Genomic DNA, 24,468 nt, shown 5'->3' with positions numbered 1-24,468 from the left:
TTGTTAGCGGGCTCCAAGTTAAACCGCACTGGTTTCCAATAGAAAAACCGATGGCTTCCCGACATTAAATCATTATTATTTTCATCTTAAAGAAGACATGAAGACGTCTGCAGAGTTGCGACAATAACTTTTGGTTAATAACAGGTAAACATAGCTTTTTGGTATTTAATACTTCTTCTTGGTTTTTCCGGGGCCCGCAGTTTTACATCTACCGTTTCACCTTCGTGGGCTTTATTTTGAAAGTGGTGACCGGATGTCCTGGTTAGCCTTCTTTCTAGCTTGGTGGGACCTGGCACAGTAGTCACATTTAAAGGGGCAGGGTCGTTTTGTTCATCCCAGGAATGTCTGCTAACAAGCTTCAATTATATGTTTCCTTGCCAAAGGGGTCTGTCTTTCAGTTTATTTTTTTGCAAATCCGTCTCTACCAGTGGAAGTGAGGACTTTGTTTCTACTTGACTTCACCCTTTAGGGATTTTAACATGTTCACAACTGGAACAAGCAATTATCTCAGTCATGATAACTTTGTTTTATGTACATGTTTTTTTGGGGGGGCAGGTTTTTAATAAATGCCAACAGTAAGACATAGATCTCAGGCGGTTGACTCGAGTACCTAAGGTCTGTCTGTGACCCCTCGCTTTAGGCTACGACAAAATTGTGGACAATGCGTTGGATGCATTTCCATAAAACCAAAAGTTTTTCCTTTCCCGATTTTTTAAAATATGAATTAATCGTACGGGCCCCATGAAGTAAAACGTAGCCTGGTTGCAGATGTCTGAATCCATGTCCACATCTTCAGTTTTCTACTTTCAAATGAACAATAAAGTGAAAACAAATGACAGTTCAGTTTGGATAACATGCTAGGTAAAAATATAAAGAATTTCACAAAGGGGGAAAAAAGAAGAAAATAAATAAATGCACATAAATTTGTATTGAATATTTTTGACTTGGGGACACAGGATGTGCTTTACAAATTGCCATCAGATTGAATCCACTCTGTTGTATAGTTTATTATCATTTCACACAGTTTGAAACACTCAGTATTTACATGGGTGCGTGCTGCATTACAGCACCTATAGTGACGGGTAAGGCTTTCCTGATTCTGGTGATACCCAGAATGTAACACAGCCATTTGTATCACAGACGGCTGAAAAAACAAGCATTATTTATCAGAAAATTAAGCATTTGTAATGGCAGGAAATAAAAGGAGTATTATCCATGTTGTCAATGCGTCTGTTACTGAATTAATCAGTCCATGGGTTTAACGTGGGCAGCTCTCAGTGCATGTCCTCCTCCACAGACTGTGTCTTCACCTCAACAGTTTTTGGCGCGATGTAGGACCCCATACCTGCTGCTCTATCTGCCTCTGCCTGGGTGTAGGGCTCCTCTCTGAGCTGTTTCAGTCTAGAAAGAGGGAAAGAAAAGGTGAGCTCCGAAACTAAAACTGCAACTTAGCCATTTTGATTGTGCTGTATGATGCCGGACAGAAAACCCATTCGAATAATCGGTTAAATTAGTTTTACGTCACAATATGTGAGTGAAGACAGATTACCATATATGTGTTTATACAGACCTTCTTTTGTGCACTTTAGTTTTGAAGTGCTCTTTCAAGGATCTCAGATCCACAAAATACCTCCTGCAAGACATGAAGTGCCACCGTGTTAAACAACAATTTGAACACACTGTAAATACCCAGTGACTGTGTGGACAGTAGAGCAGAAACAACTAATTCATGAGTGGTTTCCCAACATGACACTTCCAAACAATCCCTAAAAAATGTAAAGGTTATTGAAGGGTGTAATTAGGAATTTTTTACATCCTATTCTGCTGAATTACTTGCACCAAACCTATGTAGCACCTAACTCAATGTGTTGAGACTTAAGACACATCTCAAGGTGAAGACAGCATGCATCTCAGCATGAGATGATATGTGACCTAATCTCGCATCTCGTCTATTTGAATTTGTTGTTTGTCCATCTGCAGATGTGAATAAAACCGACACAATGACCGGAGTTGTCTCCACTCTTTTTTATTCAACAACTGACATGCGATTAATGTATTTCTGTGACACAAAAAGTTGTATTTGTTTTACTGACTTTTCACTATTTATTTATTTAATTTCTGCAAAATTCATAAATTCAGGATTCAGTCTTGAGGAAAAATACATTTGTTTGAGTTCACAAGCCAAAAGGTTGGGACCCACTGAATCACAGAGAGTTTAACCAAAAACTATTCTTGATAGTTGATTGTATATACAGATTTTTAGATAGAATACCAAAAATAAAAACATAGTTCCAGTTTCTCAATTGTCTGGATTTTCTTTGTCTTATGTATTAATCTAAAATTTGTGGAAATTTTGATCCAATAATGAATTGCTTAATAGAGAAAAATATCGAGGAGTTTAACCAGTAATTTGGAATAAATAACAGCTGCAGCTGTAGCTCCACATAAAGATTTACACTTTCTAAGCTTATTGACATTTTCCAGTGGTGATTAAATACCACAATTATTTCTGTCGTCACAGATGAGAAGTAGTGTGATGGTTGTGTTTGTACGCTACGTCATAAAAAGTGTAATTTCTGTCGAGAGTCCCCTTGTCGTTCCTCTGTGCAGACAAACGGGGCCGAACTCACGCGCAGTGTAGACAGTAGTTCTGTGCGCCTCCGGTCACATCGTAGTCCACGTCCTGCTGCAGCAGCTTGGCCGCGGTCTCGGGCTTCAGGTCCGAGTGGATCTGGTCCAGGTCTTTGGTCCTGCGCTTCGTCTTCCACGTCTTGGCGATGTTCTTCTTCTTGTCGCTCTTGTGGTTCCCCGTCTGTTTGGACTTCCCCATCTTAGATCCTAGTGAAGGGATAAACAAACCGGTGTCGAACTTCTTCCTCTGACGTTAACAGTCAGTGATACATCAGATTTGCTCCTAGAAAACCCTTCGCAGGTCCATTTTGAGACGTTTCTTACCTTCCACACGTGTGTCCGAGAGAGATGAATGTATTTCCGGGTCAAACCAAGAGTTACATACACCAGCTCGCCCACAGGGGGCGCTAAAAACGAGTGTTCATAAAAAGAGAGTTACATTACATTCCCACATGTTCCTGTTTAGTTCAATGTTCAGTAAAAGGTTTTTTTAAAGGCAGCAATATTTAAGTTTCTGATTTAATAGGTAAGCATGTTGCTGGCTCTTTGAGAGAAATAGCCCTAAGCATGGCTTTGAAGTTAGTAAGTGTAGTTAGTTAGTTCAGTTGAGGCTCAAGGATCGACTGAGCCACACGGTTTTTTTATTCCTGTAAAGACTTACAAACTGTGGAATAAATAATCATTAGTTGCATATCTGTATTTACATTGTATTTACCATGAACAAACTGCAGCATATATACTCTGACTTAGTTTGCAATGCTTGTCCCTAGTTGGCCCTTTCAAACACATACAACCTGACAATAAAATACTAATTGAAAAATACAAAAGATAAAAATCCACATAAATAAATATGGTGGAAAAAATGGCACAAGACACAAAAAAATCAGAATCAGCTTCAATGGCGAAGTCTATGTGTTAATATTTTATACATTTTTCAATGTGTTCACACAGGACCAATAACAATGTCCAACAAAAACAAGGACTCTGAGCAAAAACATAAACATATGACTATTATGTCCAAGCCTGAGTGAAAATTAATAAAGAAGAGTAAAAATAAAAACACATTACAACATTACAAGAATCATAGAATAAACATATTTAGACGATCATAAAACGAATGATACTATGAAACAGCATAGATTGATTAAATTCTGTAATAACAATATTGATAATAATAATAATAATAAATTTCATTTATAGAGCATTTTGTAGGCTGATTTAATTATTTTCGCACTAATTTACGAATCAAGGGTAACTTATACTGTGATAATTGTATAATGATAATAATAATAGAACATTATAACAAATAATAATAATACCATCAATCCCAGCGTCACATTGCTTCAAGTCGCCCTCCTCCCCCTCTGCTGTCGGGTCATTCAGGTGAAGCTCAGCTGACACATTTAAATATTCCGATGGCACTTGAAGGCAGCGTCAGACTGCACTGCATACGCGCCGTGGCGGAGAGCGAAGATGGCGGCGAGTAATGTCGAACCAGAGCCCGAATGGGGCGACGGGGCCCTGGACACGGCCGAGGACACACTGGTGGCGATGGAAACCCTGCTGGCCACACTGAGGGCCTTCGAAGACGTGCTCAGGCAACAGGAGATATCCACAGCGTCGTCCACGGAGTACTGCGACAACTTCTGTCAGGTAATGTGTACATGCAAAACACCGAGGCTAACGTTAGCACAGCGTTAGCTTCCCCGGGATTGTTTTTCTCGCAGCCCGCAAGCTGATATGCGGCGGCGGCGGCGGCGGCTGGCCCCGTGAGCTACCTGGCCCAGGGTGGGGGTGGGAGGTTCACCGAGGAGCAATCGCACACTGCGTGTTATGTATTAATGCATACAACCTCACGTCAAATAAATGTGTTTGACCATCAGCGGACTAATTGCATTGGGGGGGGGGCGATGGGTCCCCCGTTCACTGCTGCAAGTTGGACCGGGAGCTCGCTTTACTTTCAATTATACTCGTTTATCCTAATCTTATTATTAGAATTATTATGTATTTTAAATGCAGTAAACCAATGGCAGAGGTTTGCATGTACGTGACAGTGTCACAGTTTGCACACTGTGCATTATCGCATGCGTGTGGGGCGGGGCGCCATCGCAGTTTGTCTATCCAAATTCGCCGGCCAGCTGGGGCCACTGCGAAGATCGCATGTTGGGCCAATTGCACACATTGCGAACTGAATCAAATGTATTTATTTTGAGTAATCAGGACAAACAATATTCGATGTTGACAAAGGTTTTGCGGCCGAGTTTGTCTCGTGTTCAAGTGGCCTGTCAGTGCTGTGGGTCTGTGTCGTCATCCGCGTAGATGCTGATTTATTTGAATATTAAACATCATTTGAGTGAAATATGAAGAGTAATGTAGTGTTTTAGTTTTGGAAGCTAAATGGAGAAAGTACCTCGGATGCCACTTCCTAGACTCCTTAATTTCACTTTCATTTTGTACCACTGAAGCTCTTGTGCCATCAGTATGATAGTGCAACACTCACATGCCACCATGTTCATCCATCACTCTGTGATCACTCCTCCTTTACGATTTTAGTAAAGAATTTCCCTTTTGTGTACAGTGTTTTCTACCTGAACCGTAGTAGAGGAATAATAACCAGAACGAAAAAAAGTCGGTTACTTTAATAACTTAAGATTCCCATTATATTTGACCATTTTAACCCAGAATGAGGACTGTGGACGTTGTCTCTTATCCCTAAATGGCCATTTCCGGGAAGGTAAGAGACTACAGCAACCAGTAACTAACTCAGAGTTTAAATAGGCACGTAACTGCTTCTGCTGGAGAACTGCAAACCTTCCCTTTTAAATAAATTGTTTTTCAAATTGTTTTCGATATCAAACCAAACCTTTTTGGTGGTGTTCACTCTCTGTTCCAATCGGAAGTAGTCCAGATGTAATTAGTTCACTGATGGGAGTCACCAGGGTTGAGAGTGTATTCTCGGCTCCCCCTGAGATTGTTCCTTATTTTTGGGGGCTGAGGGGAATTCATTTAGTGCCTCTGTGGACACGAGCACAAACCAGCAGGTTCCTGCTGTCTGGCAAATGGGACTCCTGGGATGTTGATAGTACTAACTCGTGATTTGATGTGTATGCCTTCCAGCTACGTACGTCAGTCCTTTATGTCACAGAATTGTTGACAGTGAAGACAATATTTAATACAAACAACATTCTTAGAATCCAATGTCCTGGTCTGTCCTCCTATCATTTCTTGTATTTGAATTTTTTTTTCTTTCGAGGTGTGATTCAGAGAAATTCACTTGTATGATTGAATGGTGGAAAGGACTTAAGCTTGCCTTCTTGAAAAACAGATTTTATGAAAACATCCTCTAAGCCGTAGATATTTAAAAAGTTTAGGACCGAAATAGTGTTTTCAAAAGGCGTCACAATGTTCTTTATGTGCCCCTCTCTTGAGTATGATTTTTTTAGTCCAAGTTGGCTCATTATTTAAGTTTCAGGGTTGTCATATGCTGTACAGTCAAGTCCCCTCAGGCCCAATCAGGACTACCTTACTCCAGACAGGGTGTCAACTGGGATCAATCAGGTATAGACGTTATCTCCCCCAGGTGCTAAGCCCCTCTTCTCCAGACAAATGTCGCCTCTCATCTGATTTTCCCTGAAAACAGTTTTTCAGTATTTACAGTCATAACTGTCTTTTTTCTTCATTGTCTTCATTTCGAGATTTGTTTGTGTATTTCTTTTTTAGGCACTGATTCACTATGCTGGGGGCAGGAACTCTATGGAGCACGGTCTGCCTCTTCTGGAGGTTTACTGTCTGTCCATAACCTGCTTTGCTGCGGCCCGATCCCACCTCACTGCAGAGTCGGACAAAGTGGCCCTTGTTTTGAAGAGACTGGCCTTGTGAGTACTGAAGAAAAGTGAAGAAAAAATATGAGAGATGTAGATACGACAAATCCCACCATCCATAATCAAAAGCACACAAGTCTGTTAAATAATGACATTCAAAAAATTAAAAACTTATTGGTCCATGCACTTGTTTTAGTTTGGAATATATCTTGCCCATACAATTTGCAGTTTGTGTTTTGTTCCACTTTTATTATTCACTGAATGGACTTGAGGTGAAAAGGTCAGCCTCGTCCGTTACTTATTGTGACCTTAACATGAGGCAATTCAAGCCAACAATATCCAGTAGAGATGTTCTGATGAAGCTAAAAATCCCAGGTCGGGAAAGGAAAGGAAGGGGAAAATATTACCGGAACCATCTTTAATTTCTACGTTAAGTATTGTAGTCCTAAATCAGGAATCTGCTTTGGACCTTTCCCGCCTGTGCTCAAGATGATTGACAGTTCTTTTCTTCACTCAGTCATTTAATCGCACTCGACAGGATAAAGGCACAACTAGCTTGGTTGTTATTTGCCCTTTCTGTTAAATATTTCCAAATAGGGCTTCATATCAATGCTAAACTCCTGATTCAATTAGATTTCAATTCACAAAGTCCAGAATAAATTTATTGATGCTTCAGTTACATCAATAAATAAATACCATTGTTGCAAGTTCTTCTCAGAATTTATTCTGGGAACTTAAACTTATTTTACATTCAACAAGTGAGCTTTGAAACTCGTGTGAAATACACATCAATAGGATAAACACATTTTTCTCTTATAAAAAATATTGCAATATATTTTACTGATTTTTAAAAAAAAGTATGTAGTCTTACTAAATATATTTTTAGTTTATTAAATTTCCAGGAATGAATTTAATATCCAAAAAACAAAGTTTAAAATGCAGTCTTGTGACGATATATCCATGAACATGTAATATTATAAATAACACAGCTGAGGTAAAATCCAGAAATGTGTATAATAACCACAGGTCTTGTGTTTGTGATTTTATGTCCACACACCCCTCATATGATAAGGATGTGTTACAGATCGTAGAACAAATTTCTTTATTTCCCTTCAGACTCATAATTTTAACATTTTATCAACTATAAAAATATGTTCCTTTGGATTAGAGGTGATCCTTTTTATACTTTCAAGTGAATGAAATGGTCTGTCTGAAGACATTTAACAGTTCTATCTGACGTGACTTAAATTAGGTCAGTTAGAGACTCAATGTCTCTCAGTTAATTGCTGAGTTAATGCACATCGGCTCCACACAGACACCTCCATTCTGCAAATGTTCTTTCACAAGAGACGGGTTGTTTCAGTGTTTTCAGTCTGATAGAAAATCTTCTACGAGGGATCTTTTAATAGGTAGATTGTAAAAGTTAAATTTAACTACAGGCAGATGTGGTGGAGCTTATTTAAAAAAGAAAACAGTCCATTTTCAAACAAGCATTTTTGACATGTTTAATGTATCTAGATGTAAATCTGAATCTTCTAAAACAATAATGCAGAGCTGCAGAAAGTGTTTCTCTACCATCACAGCAAACATCATGAACTGAAGTTTTGTCATATACCAGTCTGTTCAAAGTTTTTATGTGTAGTTTGGATGAATTGATCTATGGTTAATTCTCACAGAGCCTCTCTTTTTGGACGTTTTTTTTTCTTCTTCTCAAAAATAGAGCTGTCCAGTATTCTCATCATTTACTGAACCCATTTTTTTCTGTGTTTTGGTAATTTCTTGCAGGAGCTGTTTTGAACTGTTGCTGTCAGTGCCTGAGAATGAGATCCCGTATGAAGCCTGGGTTCAGTTCCACCACTCTGTTCAGGTAAGACTACCTGTTTTTCAAAACATTGTTTTCTGGCCAGTGTCAAATTAAAATCATTGAGAGAAGTTATACAGTCATGACTTGTAAAATTAGTTCAACAAAAAAAATGGTGTGTATAAGTACAAGTTTTTCTATGGTTGTATGGACACATTTTGTTTCGAAACCATCGTTGTGAGCACATTATTGTTATTAGGTTGGCCGTCACAACTTCAAATTGTCTTTTTGAGGGTTGAGACTTGATTTTTAAGGTTTATGTTAGGATGTTATTTGACATTTAGTTTTTTCCTCAGTGAGTGTTATCAAAGCTTGTTTGATAGGTCAGTGAGACCTGAGAAAAAAAAGCCCCAAGCTGTTGAAGTTGGCAGTGTTTTTGTTTCTATTTGCCCCTTGTTCCATCTCAACCACTGTTTAGAACACTGTGTTCTTGATGATTGAGCTAGTCTTTATCTCAAGAACTCAGGACAAAAGAATCACACTCATACTAAACAAGAACATTTAGAGAATGCAGACCTCCGCCAAGGCTGAACAATCCCCCACCAATATGCTGATGTTTCACCCAAACATTGCATTCCCATCTCCATCTGACCTGCCTATTTTTAAAATGTTGTCTATTTGTGAAGATATGACTCAAATGTCATGTGGTGAAGAATCCTTTTAAAAACATTTAAAATCCATCTAAAAAGTAAATGTTTTGTTTATTACAGATTACCCATGACACATTGTTACAGTATGGAAGCACAGATCTCCAAGCTTTACTACAGATCACAGGAGAGGGAGGAGCATGGAGCAACCCAGTCCTAACCTCCCTGCTCACCGGCCAGCTCACCAACCCAGAAGAAGGTTGGGAGTCCAGTTTACTTGTTTAGCTTATGTTATTCAGAGATGGCAGCACTTGACTTTAATTTTAAGGGCTTATTGTGACATTGGGCTTGCCATGGTAGTTTGCTAATCCGGATTTGTTTGACTTCTCTCTGTAGTTAATGCATACATCAGCTTGGAGGGCGAGGGCTTCATGGAGATGCGGGTGAAACATCTGGAGAAGATGGGTGAAGTTGCCAAGGCCGTGGTGCTGGCTAAAGCTTGCACTGAATGCAGCGTCATCTCCAACCAAGCTACTTTTCGCCAAACATACGTCTCTCTGCTGTGTCACCTGCTGCCCAGCGAAGAAGCCATCATGGAGGTATTGCCACATTTTCACTCGAGGAAGCCTTGGTTGTTTACAAAAGTTGCTTCTCTCTGCGTCACGATATGTAAACTCCGCCCATCATCAGATAATCTGCCGGAGGAAATCACTTCCCAGTGGAGGGGATCCAGACCGAGTCTGTCCGAGAAAATTAAATGAGCTCCCGGAACTCGGCTGGGTCCAGGGCTAGTAGAAAACACTGAATCCAGTGTTTTTGTCAATGTTTCGGATGGAAGCAGAAAGAAGTTCTTATGTCTGTAATGTGTTTTTAGACAATGGTATACATTTATTTTCCTGGTGTTTTTTTTTTTGTTTTTTTTTTTGCCAGAGCTACATGCATTCTTAAGTACTCTATATACTCACTGACATGTGTCCTCATTGTTCTGTCCAGGCTCTGCCTCTGCTCCATGCATCAACAATTATGGAAAAATGCCTTTTCTTATGTCATTTGTTCCTGGCTTTTTACGCCTTAATTTTGGCGGCGATAGTGGAGACGCATGGGAGAGTCAGAGAAGAGAGTGGGTTGACGAGTCAGCGTATTTCCCTTATCTAAATATATAAATGACACGTGCAGACACGTTGAATGTTATTCCAAACTACATTTACTCTCATTACAGATTTCCAGACTTGACTGTAAGGATGTTCTTGAGATCACATGCACCTTAGAGACAGATGGGGAGGAGAACACTGCCTTCATCTTGTGCACAACTTTCCTGACTCAGCAGCTTCAGCAGCAGAGTCATTACTGCTCCTGGTGAGTAATCCCTATTGAGGGTCAAGGGTTGGGTGGATTGCGAGTGTAGCTGCACTAACATGTAAATTATTAATGTTTTGAATTTGTAAGCAACAGTCAGACAAGATGTCTAAAGTACAGATTTTGATTAAATACTGTGGTCTACTTGATTTTGTTGTGGTGGTTGTCAGAGTCAAATTATATTTCTGTCTCTAAAGGGAGTTGACTCTGTTGTGGAGTAAACTTCAGAGGAGAATCGACCCCTCGTTGATGTCTCTTCTGGAACGATGCCTTCAGCTTGGTGCCATTGCCAAAACGGTCCACCATTTGCTTTACCTGGTCCGTGTGATTCAGGCAGAGGTGAGTGTGAACTACAGGAAAAATAAAAGCTTGTTTAGCTTGTTTCTTTTGTTTCCATTGCATCTCAAGCACAGTGAATTTAAGGTGAATTAGTCTGATAACAGATTAAAGTAACTAAATTAATTTAAGCACTGGTTCTCTAAAGGTGCAGACTGCACTACTCGTCTGTAACCAGTGATAATGGCAACTAATATAGAGTTATACCAATAGTGTTTCTCTTACTGTCTAACAAAGAAAAGCGGCTTCATTGATTTCAACCAAGAAAATCAAATACAAGATGCACCGAGCTGCTGCTGCTAAATATAATTCATTTGTGTTTCTGTGTAAGGATGGTTCTTGGCTTACATTAGCTAAACACTTATTCTTGTCATTAATCTGCAAAAAGTGCTGACTGTTATTTCAATTTATTAATGGAAAACCCAAAATGGCTTTTAATAACATTCAGGATCTGGCTAAAAGAAATACATATAGAGTATGTTATCAAGTGTAAATTAAACTGTCTTAAATCTCCTGTGGGATTTATCCAGCTATAAGATAGCAATGTTAATTTGATATCACTCTCTTTTCAGGCTGAGGATCTGGGAGTACCTGCTTCAGTAGAACTGTGCGTCAAAGCCCTTCAACTTCCAAAGCAAGAAGACTCAGATACAAGGATATCTGTCTGTAAGACGGTGTCCTGTCTTCTTGCAGATGACCTTGAGGTGTTGCGTGCCTGCCAACTCACAGAGTTCCTGCTTGGCCCTAGTCAAGAGGTTTTTGCCTGTCTTGAGGAATTGTATTTACGCCCAGACCAAAAGTATGACCAGGAAAATGAGGTCATTCCCAATTCCCTTCGCTGCGAGTTGCTACTAGCTCTGAAAGCATACTGGCCTTTTGACCCCGAATTCTGGGACTGGAAAACTCTGAAGTATCACTGTGTCTCACTTCTTGGGTTAAAGCCAGAGTCAGAAGGGGAGGACGACGAAGTGGTTGACAAACAAGACATGGTTAAACAAAACGAGCCACAGGGAGTCACAGTGAAACTAGACCCTGAGCATCAGAACGGGATTAATGGAAGTCTCCATGGTCAGGAGCAGAAGGGTAAAAAGCTGTCGTCTAACTTGACAGAAATCCAGGGAGAATCGGAGCCAAAGAAACACAAATTCTGCTGTCTGATTTGTAAGAGGTCAGTCTCTGACACTCAACTGGTTCACCACTCCAAAAGACACGCAGAGGACAAAAGCCACCCCTGCCCTGTGTGCTTGGAAAGGTTTAAGAGCAGAAAGGAGCTTGTTCCCCATGTGAAAGAACACATTCAGAGTGAAACATATCTTTCCAAAAACGACATAAAGAAAGAGGAGGTGCAGAAACCGATAGATGAGGACGATGACGTTGAGCCAGGTGAGATCACCATTGACCCCTCTTTGATGCTCTATTACAAATCCACAAACGATCCAGACGTGCTGGACCACATTGCGCAGCAGGCCAAAACTGTGAAAGAGAACCGCGTGGACGATGACGAGCATATAACATTCGATTACATTGACCAACACTTCAAACTGCAGAACCGAGATGAGTATCCGTGTCCAGGAATGGGGTGTGCTAGAATTTTTAAACATTCCAAGTACTTATACGTCCACTTGAAGTCAGAGCATAAAGGCGATGAGAACGTGAAGTATTTCCGTCAGATGAGAGACAAGCGGGAGAAGTGTGTTTTTTGTAGACGCCATCTTGTCTCGGCTTACCATCACCGCAAACATCGAAGGGTTCACTATGGTGACCTGCCTTACATGTGTGTGGTTATGGGTTGCGGTGCTCAGTTCAGAACTTCCAACGAACTTGTCACACACAAACAGACCCATGGATTTCAGCTCAACTACCAGTGTGAGCTCAAAGGCTGTTACATCACCTGCTCTGACTTGGGACAAATCTATCACCATGAAGCCCAGCATTTCAGAGATGCTGCGTTTACCTGCTGTATCGCCGAATGTCGTAAATACTACTTATCCAAAAAGGACTTTATTAAGCATTTATCCACACACAACATCACCTTCTCTGAAGCAGACTTTGAGGCCCAGAGGAAGGCAAAGCGGAAACTTTTTAAGACTGTTACTGAAGTGCCAGTCCACCTTAATAAGTCAGCTAATCCAGAAGAGATTGTCAATGGAGAAGTCCTGAACTCTTCCTCGTTGAGTTTCACCTCCTCTTTGCAAGAATCTGACAGCAAAGAACCGAAAGCAACACTGACATTAGTGGCTGTGTGTTTCGATGGAAGCAAGTTCACCTGTGGGTTTGAGAAGTGTGGCATGACTTTCTCCAGAGCCAGGGATGTCCAGAGACATCTCAAATGTGCCCACCCTGAGCATCTTAAAATGGAGAACAAAGAACACAAACATGACAAAGAGCAGGGCTCAAAATCCAAAGGGATAAAGACTGAAACTGATTTAGACGATGAGGAAAAGGGCAAACATGAGCCCTCAACTCCATTTAAACCTGTGGAGACTGGAAAAGAGAGAAAAGCATCCGCTCATGCCAAAAACAACGAAACAAACTCTTCAAGCCTTCCAACAAAAAACGATGACCTAAAAGAAATTCTTATTGGGCTCAGTAAACTGGACCTTAATTCCTCATCCCCGAACAATGTGCCAAGTGAGTCCGCTCAGTCCAACCCAGAGTCTAATACATCACCGTTATCTCTTCATCAGGCAATTACGGTAAAGCCTCCTGTTGTACTGCTTCAGAAGAGACCTCCGGAGGTAAAGGTAGAAGTCAAAACTGAGCAAGCGTCAACAACTGATGAAGACAGTGGTGTTGAATCATTAGCCAATGCTAAGCCATACATCTGTCAGATAAAAGGTTGTGGCTTCAGGACTGCTCAGAGTTACAGCTTACAACGGCACTATAAGGCCAAACATGGCCGCTCCATTGAACAGGCCAGGAGGTTGACTTCTTTGAAAACCACATCTTTCAAGCCTTATGTCTGCCAGCTTTGTTCCAAGAGTCACAGACAAAAAAATGTGTTGAGGGCCCACTATTTTCAGACACATAAGCTGAGCAAGACTCTGGTGGACGAAATGAGCTGTGGGGCTACACGGTATGAGGGAAACAAGGACTCTGAAATGAACCAAGGTCTAAATGTGAGGAAGAAAGAGATCCCTAAATTGCAACGCCAACCCGAGAAAAAAAACTCGACCACGATAGGCGAAAATGGACAAAACCTTGACAAACATTCTCCATCTGAAGAGGAAGGAGAGGACGAAGCAGAGAGTAGAGAGGAAGAAAATGAGCAGAAGGGAGAAAGCGAGGTTAAGACCACGCAGCAGGTCAGAACTACAAGACGTCTGGTTGCCAAAAGTAATCTGTGCTATATATTGGATAAATTCAGTAAGCCCTTTCATTGTGTAGCCAAAAACTGTGATGCAGCTTTTTCCACCCAGGGAGGCCTTGTGCGCCACCTACAGTTGGTGCATCATTACAATCGCTCTCAGCTCTTGCTGGAAAAAGATTTTGATGTGCACCACAGCCCAGAAGTCAAAAAAGAGCCTGCCAGGAAAAGGACTCTCCCAAACTCGGATGAGCCTCAGCCCCAATACAAATGTCACTTTGCTAATTGTGGCGCCTCGTACCACCTGAAGAGCAGCCTGGTACGTCACACTCGAGACTTCCACTCTCAACCACCAGAGCTGATAAAGTGCAAGTTTGAAGGCTGCACAAGAGTATTCAGCCACAACGAAGCACTTAAGAAACATACACTTTATAGTCATTGCGAGTTATATGATTCACTAGTGGTACGTCTACAGAGCACTCACAAAAAGTCAGTTACCGGATGCCAGAAGAAGCTAATCATTACACCACCGAGTCCTGAGAAGGAAGCAACTGGTTCACCCACCACGCAGGCCGAGAGATCGACTCCCGAGCCTGAAGTGACCCCCCAGTCCGAAGAAATTAGCGAGCAGAGTCTTGAGGAGAAAAAAAAGTTGGAAAAGAAAAAGCAAAGAAATAGTTACTACCATTTAGTCTTCAGATCTCATGAAGAGGCACTACAGATGTGCCAAGACCGCTGTCTGCGCGTGGCCTACCCTTGTATGGTTCAGGACTGCGATTCTGTCGTCACGTACAGTAAGAGTTTGCACCGTCATTACATTAAAGTTCACCGCATAGGTCGAGAGAAACTTTCTAAGAATGAAGATAAGCTTGTTTTTACTGCCGAGCAGCTGGAGGAACTGATTCAGAGGAAGTCAGCTGGGACAAATGTGGCAGGTGCGTGTGTCCCTAATGGGGTTCGAAAAATGGAGTATCAGGCAGAGGCAGAAAACACTGGGGGGCCGGCTGCACCCGTGAGCCTGCACTCCATCAAGGCAGACACACAGGAGGAGGATAATCACGACCCACTGGGATTTCCAGAGGCGGAAGAGGAGGAGCCGCCACTGGTTGAGAGAAATGGCGTCCTCGTCGGTGCAGATGAGGTGCTGTATGGTGAAGCGAGCACTGGTGGGCATACGGAAGACTCTGCTGCAGCTACACTCATCAGTCAGAAACCGGAGGAGAGATTAAGCTTGGATAAAATCAAACCTCTGCTTCGTCCTGTCACCATCGACCTCTCGCCACCATGCTCACTGCGCTTCACTACTGAAGAGGGCTTACAAGATGCATCTAGCAACAAGGAGGTTGGCAAAATGTTAAACGGGTCAGCCACAACGCCCACTCCTGTTCGTCAGCCACTAAAACGAAAAAATGAACTGTCTGAACCGCCGTCAAATATGAAAGAGCCTCAGCCTCGTAGCCCTTCTCCACGCTCTTTTGACATAGGTGCTTATAAGCCAATAGGCTTTGAGTCCTCATTCCTCAAGTTCATACAAGACACCTCCCCAAAAGACAAAAACCCGGTGCCCATGAAACGGCGTGACACCTTCAGACGCAGTTGTTCTGTTAAGGAGAACAACCAGCTGGGCATCTCTCACACCCGCAGCAGGCGCACTCATTCCCCACTGCTGAAGCCACATGCTATGACTGGGGAACTCACATCAGTCGAAAACTTGAAGTCCATCCTGGACAAAGCTCTTGCTGGTTGTGGGGACCTGGCCATAAAACAGCTTCAGTACCTCAGACCTGTGGTGCTCCTTGGGAGACCTGTGTCCACCACCACCCACCTCTTCCCATCAGACACCAACAACAGCAAACTGCTTTTTGGAAGTTAGTTTAACTGAGCAGCTGTATAACAAGGCTTTTGCAAGTTTCTCTTTGTCTTTACACAAACAGTGTAACAGTATTTTTCTTTGACCCGAAATGATAGTATTATGGGGTTCTTTGTTTGTTTTTTTTTAAGTTGCCAAACTGAAGTATAATGGAAATTAGCATAAGACAAAAACAATCTTAAACTGCATTTTAAATCCAAGAAGATTGTTGTTGTTCTTTGGATTTCTTTTTTAGACATCTATTATGAAGGCATTCAGATAACGCATTATGTTAACTCATCATCACAAGTGTATATACTGTAGTTCTCCAAGATAAATGTACAGATTTTCAGATTGTTAGCAATGGTCAGTAGCGTATTGCAAAGCCTTTTTACGCATGTGAAAATGTGACTGAAAAACAGCTCCTTACTACAAAGATCTTAAGGAATATGTTTGGTTATTTTTCACCTCAGTTTATATTGAAGTGTTGGGATACAGCAGACAGATGTTGGCAGACATGTATGTAACGCTTTCTGATAAAATAAATGTGGATATGAAATAAAGCCATTTGCTTTTTGATCAGTGAAATTTACTCATTTTTTATATAACGTTTGAAAAGTTACTAAAGTACTATTGCATCTTTGGTTAAGTATGCTATGTTGGGTGTATTAAGTCATTGAGTCAGAACATGATGAAAGGAAGACCCGATCAAAAACAGAAACACATAAAATGATTTCCCTGAAATTAACAGACCGGAAACAAAAGCACCCAGTGAGCACTGACCTCTGCCAAGGCAGTGCAGAGGTCACCTATATGCTGTTTCACCTTCCAAAATGTTCCAGAGCTGGATCCTGCCCAAAATGTAAATAGCCTGTTACTTATCTTAAATTTTTCATGAAAATTCATCCATAACTCTTAAGTAATGCTAAACAAACAGGCAAACTGAACCACTCACACAACCTCCTTGGCAGAGGTAAAAATGCCTAAAATCTCTTGCCTGTAGCATTTTGTTTTATTATGCATATTTCAAGGTTTTCCTTCTCAATAGCTCACCCATCTATTAATTTATAGACATCAGACCACCTCTCATGTGCATGTGACATCCTCTCACAACTTTCACAGCTGTTAGTTTGTGAAAAAGGCCTATGCAAATCCCTCAGCATCTCTTATCAGTGAGCATCCTGCTTTATTGTGTATTTCAAGTTTTGCATTTTCAATAGCTCACTCATTTATGAATTTATTGCCATAAAACCACCTCATGTGTCTGTGACATCCTATCACAACTTTCACAGCTGTTGGTGAGAATTCACCCCGGTCAAGTACGACTGGTACGTTGTTTGACTTCTGGGGGTCCCTTTTAGCCGCGGAACTGCTGTTATAGTCGATGTTTCCGTGGGGGGAGAATTCGTTGCCGACAGGATTTCATCTCGCATGAATGGAAAGATATTACCCGTAAAAGCCTGGATTTAGGAATGGGAACTACACGCGGATATTTCAGAGGTTGACGTTAGTCCGTGTCTGTCGATTTGACGCGGGGACGCTTCCGCCTGTTTTCAACTTCGAAGTGTTGCTGTTTGTTTGTGTGTAGAGCGGGAGCTAAGTAGCTGCTAGCCCAAAGCTAGCAGTCAGACTAGGGAGCGTTAGCATCGGCGTTAGCCTGCTGAGCTAGTCAGCCCTGTTCCAGCAACATAGACCAACAAAAGAGCAAACATGGTTGAAACCATATTTGACCTCCCGGTCGAAAAGCAGATCTTTTATGCTGTTCTGGGATTTTCGTGGACAGTGTATCTGTGGGAGGCATACCTTTCTTACAGACAGGTAAGTCACTGTGGTTATTATTATTAGTTTTATGTAATGACAGCAATGAATGCAGCACGTAACATGAAAATCCGATTGTTTTGTTTTTTAACACCTAGTTTGATGCTAATTGAAGGTATTGTCAAACACTTTCAACATAAGACATATTTTGGAAATGGCCAAAACATTTTATTACTACAAACTTTTGAGGAATATGATGGTTTTGTACTAATGTTAAAGGGCCCATATTATGCACCCTTTTACACAAGTTACATTAGTTTTCAGATGTGTGCACTACATGTCTTTGCCATTCCATGTCAAAACACCTCAAGGATCAAGACACACAGCACCCTCCTCTTTCTGTATAAACAGCCCTACGGTCGATTCCAGCGCTTTCCTGCTCACTCCTCGCCCCCCTCCCTTCGTGTTCCGCAAAGCTCCTCCTCGCTCATCCCCGCGTCTGCTGCGCAACTATGGCGTTGCGCTGCCATGACAACAGTCGCACGTGACAAGGCACGACGTAGAGACCCAGGAGGCCCAGCGAACACGTTCTCCATAATAACACACAGAGCACAAGGGGCTGGGCGATAGAACGTTAACGACATCCCGGCCGGCGGAGCTTGCGGCCGGCCGCGAGTCTAGCTATGCTGGTAGCCGGTAGCCGCGAGCTCCGCCGGTAGCCGGTGGCCGCGAGCTCCGCCGGTGGCCGCGAGCTCCGCCGGTGGCCGCGAGCTCCGCCGGCAGCCGCCAGCTCCGCCGCGAGCTCCGCCGGCCGGCCGCGAGTCTAGCTTGGCCATGCCCGCGGTCGTCGTTCGCTTGCGGGGAGAAAATTATGGCGAAGACACGATCTGTTTTCCGCATTTCAAGGGGGAGGTGCTGCTCAGGTTGGGGGCGTGGTCGCCCCAGTAGCAGGAGTCAACTTACGTCACTTGACGCCCGGGCTGTGAATGGCTCGTTTACAGACCGTCTCCAGGATTAACCCAAACCACGAATCAACGACTCATTGTTTTCTTTTCATTCTCCGTGGGCTGGCAGACACCCCAGATAACAAAATATACGTGGTGGCAGGCTGAAGAGGTGCCTGGAGCATAATATGGCCCCTTTAATATGGCTTCTGTTCATAGCGTTGACTGCAGCCCGCAGAACTTGGCAGACATGTATGTTAGTCTTCTAAGAAGTCATACAACGTTGAAGCAAATACAAAACATTTGCAGCTTTAGTCTCTGAATTGCGCAATTGTTTTTGTCAAGTCAATAAAATGGCATCTGGGAAGATATTTGGAAAAATACGGCATAAATATGATATTGTCAATGTCATGTGTTGATATTCTGTTTTACCTGTTTGCTCTTATGTTGCCTGATATTTAACTGTTTTATTTTCAACAAAGCACTTGTAACATGTCTGACATACTAAATGAATTTTGGCTTGACAAGAAAGGTGGTGCCCCTAGTTTGTGCTGTGATGATGTATGGAGATCTAACACTGACGCGGATCTTTCTGTTCTACAGAGGAGGATATACAGATCAACAACACATGTACCGCAGGAGCTTGGGAAGATCATGGACTCTGCAACATTTGAGAAGTCACGTCTTTATCAGCTGGATAAAAGCAACTTCAGCTTTTGGTCTGGACTCTACTCTGAGACTGAGGGGACGGTACGAACATGCAGTGCATTGAAACGCATAGATCATTAAGCAATAAATGTTCCGCCATTTAACATGAAGGGTGAGACTGTGATGTTATAAGTGGGTTGACCGTAAGTGCCAAAAGACCAGGGATGTGTTAAGTTGTAGAAGTCATAGAATGGGACAGAGAGATCATCTTACCATGAATATTCCTTTGAACTGTGTCACCATGTTTATGACAAATATTTAAACATTTTCTCATATTGGTTTTATTGACTTTTTAGTTGATCCTGCTCCTTGGTGGAATCCCGCTTCTGTGGGGCGTCGCTGGGTCTCTGACAAATCGCTTGGGATTCGGGTCAGAGTACGAGATCACCCAGTCCCTCGTGTTTCTGACTCTTGCCACCCTGTTCAGTGCCGTAACTGGACTTCCCTGGAGTTTGTACAATACGTTTGTCATTGAGGAGAAGCACGGCTTCAATCAGCAGGTAAGCTGACTGGACTGCACTAACCCTCTGTTTATATTTTCCTGCCTCAAGAAGACCTGCAGCTGTGTTCAGTTTGATTTCATGATTGGTTACAATGGATTGAATCCAACATGATCTGAGGGGATGTCGTCCTATCACTTGTACAGGCTCCAGAGCTTCTATGGAAATAGTTAAGGTATTCTGATTTTGGGGAAAAACATGACAAATTGAAACAAATAAACATGCAGATAGACAGAAAACAATGAATAAATTCCGCTGGACTAATTTTAATAGTTTCTATTATAACTCAATGTTTTCCACTGTGAAAGCTTGTCACTATTACAATCTATTGTAAATGATATGAATTTGAGCAGACCACAGAAACACACAGGTCCTCCTGACATACACCCTCTTTTTCTGTCATCCACGATTGTCTTTGTTTATAATAATGTCTGCTCTTCCTGTCAGACGTTTGGGTTCTTCCTCAGAGATGCCTTGAAGAAGTTTTTTGTAACCCAGTGTATCCTGCTGCCTGTTACCTCACTGCTTCTGTACATCATCAAGATTGGTGGAGATTACTTTTTCATCTACGCCTGGCTCTTTACCTTGGCTGTCTCTCTGGTGAGTGCCATGTTCTCCTTGCCAGCATGTTAAAGAATGGGTGAATGTGAAGAAAAGTGAGTAACTTAAAAGTATAAGTCACTCCATAGTTAGGCTGTGGTTTGTTATTTGATTCCACCTATTCATCACAATGCATCTCCTCTTCTCCTTTGTTCTTAGGTACTTGTTACCATCTATGCTGACTACATTGCTCCCCTGTTTGACAAGTTCACTCTGTTGCCAGAAGGGGAGTTGAAGATGGACATTGAGGCTATGGCCAAGAGTATAAGCTTCCCCCTCACTAAAGTTTATGTTGTAGAAGGTAAAGTGATAGCCAAACATTTCTGCACATGGATTGAAGTGGTTTAAAGCCTTTCTACAGGATGGTTGTATGTACAGCACTACTGAAGTGTCTTAAAGGGCCCATATTATGCCCCCTTTTAAAACAAGTTACATTGGTTTTCAGGTGTGTGCACTACATGTCTTTGCCATTCCATGTCAAAACACCTCAAGGATCAAGCCACACAGCACCCCTCTCTTTCTGTATAAACAGCCCTGTGAGACTATGGTCGATTCCAGCGCTTTCCTGCTCACTCCTCGCCCCCCTCCCTTCGTGTTCCCCAAAGCTCCGCCTCGCTCCTCCTCGCTGCTCTCCGGGTCTGCTGCGCAACTACGGCGTTGCGCTGCCATGACAACAGTCGCACGAAACAAGGCACATACACGACGTAGAGACCCGGGAGGCACAGCGAACACGTTCTCCATAATTACACACAGAGCACAAGGGGCTGTGCTAGAACGTTAAGGACATCCCGGCCGGCCGAGCCCGCCGGCAGCCGCGAGCCACGAGGTCTGCCGGCAGCCGCAAGCCGGCAGGCGCAAGCTGGCAGCCGTGAGCCGCGAGGTCCGCCGGCAGCCGCGAGAAAATTATGGCGTAGACGCCATCTGTTTTTTCCGCACTTCAAGGGGGGAGGTTCTGCTCAGGTTGGGGGCGTGGTTGCCCCAGTAGCAGGAGTCAACTTACGTCACTTGACGCCCGGGCTGTGAATGGCTCGTTTACAGACCATCTGCACGATCAACCCAAGCATAATATGGAGCAAATTATGGAGCATAATATGGCCCCTTTAAAATATCTTTCACATTTCCAGGTTCCAAGCGTTCATCGCACAGCAATGCATACTTCTATGGTTTCTTCAAGAACAAACGCATTGTGCTGTTTGACACTCTCCTGGAAGACTACTCGCCTTTCAACAAGACTGGAGAGCCGCAGCCTGAACAGCCAGAGAGCGATGAGACATCCAGCGAAGCCAAAGCCAAGCCCAAGGTTACACAGCCATGAACTTCATTGAGAAACATTTCTATATGACAGATTTAAACCAGGGTTCCTCAGTGGTCTTGAAACGGTTTCAACGTTTGTGGCTTATAGAAGTTACAGGGTTGACAGCCCTTGATGGTGTTAATAACATTTAATTTTGGGTAAATGTAGCCCCATGTAAGTACGTAAAACACAGAATTAGACCAATCAAGACTATAAATTTATCGTCTTTGAGTGTCAGAATCTGGAAATACACTAGGATTATTGAAATGCATAATTAGAAATGATAATTACATCAATTAATTAACTTTCAGGGTAATCCAGCTGTGATTTTTTTGTATTTTAAATATTTTTACAGAACAAGAAACAAGGCTGCAACAACCCAGAGATCCTTGCAGTGCTGGGTCATGAGCTCGGCCACTGGAAGCTTGGTCATACTGTAAAAAATATGATCATCAGTCAGGTCGGGATTTTATTAATTTCTCTCTTAATGTTGTTTTGTTTAAAGTTTTCCAATCAATTATTATTTATTATTTTACTGACTGTATCAAGAACTATACTCGGGCTTTGCAAAAAATATAGACACAGTTGATTATCGCAAAAAAAAATTGCACAATAGTGTATTGATGGTCATACATTGTTTGAAATGGAACCATTCAAGAGTTGGCAGGATATAGTGGACACCAGGACTATAGTATGTTATTGTCTAGTTCATTTTATTCGCTAGGGAAGTTTTGAATTTAGTAGTTTCAGTGAAATTTGTCTGCTAAGTTATCAATATAGTGATGTACATATTAGACTGTCAAGGTGGTACAAAGCAAGCTGTATTTTCAGCTCTATATAAACATTTGAATAAAAAAAATATGCATAGTATTGCAATATGAATAATTTTGTTTCGTGACCCGCGTATCATGATGCATATCGTATCGTGAGGTCGTTGCCAACACACTATGCTGTACAGACAGATCAAAGGCAGACATAAACCAAGAAAACCATTAAGTCAAATGAATTTGACGAAATGCTGTATGTGACTTAAAGCGTTAACTTAATACAGATTTTGGTTAAAATGCAATTAACATCTGTGAACTCTTGTTTCTGCAGATGAATTCCTTCCTGTGCTTCTCCCTGTTTGCTGTTCTGATTGGACGTAAGGAGCTGTTTGTAGCTTTTGGCTTCAATGACAGCCAACCCACTCTAATAGGCTTGATGATTATCTTCCAGTTCATCTTCTCCCCGTACAACGAGGTGAGACTATGATATTCTGTAAACATTGTATTCATAATAATATAGTGTTTTGAGTTGTTTATATGATTCATTATTTACAGATCTCTGTCCTCAAAAAAATGATGTATTTTCGTATTTTGTATTTGCAGCTCCTGTCCTTCTGTCTCACGGTTTTGAGTCGCAGGTTTGAGTTCCAGGCAGATGCCTTTGCACTGAACATGGGCAAAGCCTCTGAGCTCTACTCTGCCCTCATCAAGCTCAACAAGGACAACCTGGGCTTCCCTGTGGCCGACTGGTTGTTCTCCATGTGGCATTACTCCCACCCTCCCCTCCTGGAGCGCCTCAGAGCGCTTGGCAACGTCAAGCAGGACTGACGGGGCTGGAAGGGGGAGCAGCGACCGCTGCCTCCTCCAAAGGGCCTCCGCAGACTGCTCCTGGCCCTGTGATGCACCCCGGTCTCTCTTTATCCACCTGCACCCCCTCATTTTGTTTTGTCTTGTTTCTAGCCCTTTCTTTGATTCCCATTTTGTTCTCTTTAATCTTTGTTTTAAACAAAACCAAAACATATTAGCACAAGGCAGCCTGAAAAAAAAATTAAATGCCTGTACTGATGTCTCTGCTCTTTTACTAGAGACACCTAATACGCACTTGTTGAGAGCAATACCTCTGGGCAATGTGTGTTGTAAAAAACATTGTCAGATCCCAGGTCAAGTTTACAGTTTTCAGTTTTTGAAATAATAACTATAACTCTTCTTTTTTTTATCTGATAAGGAAGAGTCAGGGAAAAAATGAAAACATTCATTTTATTTGTTAATTTAAAAAGACAGGAAACACATATAGACATGGTAAGAAAGCAGACAAATGACTTCTTTCAGAACGTGTGACAATGATTTTTGCAGATACACAGGCCAGAATTAGTTTTGTTCCTCAAAGTGCAAGTAGATTTTTTTATTATACATTATCCCCTTGCAAGTCATCAAATCCCCAGTTTTGTAAGAGGAACTATGTAGATGCTTTATTACAGTCAAAAATTGTGAGTGCCTCTAATTATTGCTTTGTTCAGATAATGGAAATATTATGAAAAGAGCCGTGCAGAAAATTTTATTTGAAATTATGTTAGACTTGTGATTTTCATTTTTGACATGCATGGGGTGGGTCTTGTTTTTCTAAAGCACTTGCTCGCAAACTAAGGGTGCAACCATACCTGTATATATGTAACTTTGATGAGTAGAGTATTGACGTATGAAGTGAATTGTGAACAGTTTTGAATGTGGATTGTAATTTTTAAGTTGATATGGTGTTTTTTAGTTTCCTTATCATGGGTTTTGGGCCGGATTGAGCAGAGAGTTGCCTGGGAAAAATAACATATTTATGGGGCAAATTTAGGGAGAGGGTCTGCGAGGCTCCTTTCACCAATAAGCCAGTGCTTGGTTTGTTCAAAGAGGGGATTGTGTACTTCGTTTGCAGCGTTGAATAAAATCCTTCAAAGCATTTCTGATTCTCGGTGCTTGTTTTTTCCTTTCTATTTAATAGTTACTGTAGAAGTAGGGAGTAGTTTTTTAACAGTACATGACATCCTTAAATTGAATCTTACTTTGACCACAGCCACAAATGCACCACAATACTTTTGGAAATTTTTGTATATATATATATATATATATATATATATATAGTTACTCATTCCAGTTATGTTTG

At 41.9% G+C, this 24,468-nt stretch overlaps 3 protein-coding genes across 4 annotated transcripts; 2 read left to right on the top strand and 1 right to left on the bottom strand.

The window, feature by feature from the left end:
• Positions 1–992: 992 nt before the first annotated feature.
• znf593 (zinc finger protein 593) lies at positions 993–3,051 on the bottom strand. Its single transcript, XM_035610582.2, has 4 exons — positions 2,956–3,051; positions 2,631–2,838; positions 1,571–1,633; positions 993–1,401 (listed from the first exon to the last, which is right to left on the bottom strand). Exons 2-4 carry the CDS (start codon positions 2,828–2,830, stop codon positions 1,275–1,277), a joined length of 390 nt encoding a protein of 129 aa, XP_035466475.1. The 5' UTR covers positions 2,831–2,838; positions 2,956–3,051; the 3' UTR covers positions 993–1,274.
• A 994-nt stretch (positions 3,052–4,045) lies between these two features.
• On the top strand, positions 4,046–16,336 carry rlf (RLF zinc finger). Its single transcript, XM_035610507.2, has 8 exons — positions 4,046–4,284; positions 6,352–6,506; positions 8,238–8,319; positions 9,024–9,159; positions 9,297–9,499; positions 10,120–10,256; positions 10,454–10,595; positions 11,165–16,336. The coding sequence occupies exons 1-8, from the start codon at positions 4,105–4,107 to the stop codon at positions 15,770–15,772; spliced, it is 5,643 nt and encodes a 1,880-aa protein (XP_035466400.1). The 5' UTR covers positions 4,046–4,104; the 3' UTR covers positions 15,773–16,336.
• A 726-nt stretch (positions 16,337–17,062) lies between these two features.
• On the top strand, positions 17,063–24,264 carry zmpste24 (zinc metallopeptidase, STE24 homolog). Of its 2 annotated transcripts, none has more exons than XM_035610538.2 (9): positions 17,063–17,566; positions 19,054–19,200; positions 19,455–19,658; positions 20,106–20,258; positions 20,418–20,559; positions 21,383–21,558; positions 21,908–22,012; positions 22,651–22,794; positions 22,923–24,264. In XM_035610538.2, the coding sequence occupies exons 1-9, from the start codon at positions 17,459–17,461 to the stop codon at positions 23,145–23,147; spliced, it is 1,404 nt and encodes a 467-aa protein (XP_035466431.1). In that variant the 5' UTR covers positions 17,063–17,458; the 3' UTR covers positions 23,148–24,264. The 2 variants fall into 2 exon arrangements, with proteins under 2 accessions (XP_035466431.1, XP_035466432.1); XM_035610539.2 differs by lacking the exon at positions 17,063–17,566 and adding an exon at positions 18,570–18,702.
• The last annotated feature ends 204 nt before the right edge of the window (positions 24,265–24,468 follow it).

The sequence above is a fragment of the Scophthalmus maximus genome, chromosome 15, assembly GCF_022379125.1.
Source record: "Scophthalmus maximus strain ysfricsl-2021 chromosome 15, ASM2237912v1, whole genome shotgun sequence".
NCBI classification, from domain to species: domain Eukaryota; kingdom Metazoa; phylum Chordata; class Actinopteri; order Pleuronectiformes; family Scophthalmidae; genus Scophthalmus; species Scophthalmus maximus.
The sequence above is the reverse complement of the archived record's forward strand: the minus strand, read 5'-3'. Positions and strand labels throughout refer to the sequence as shown.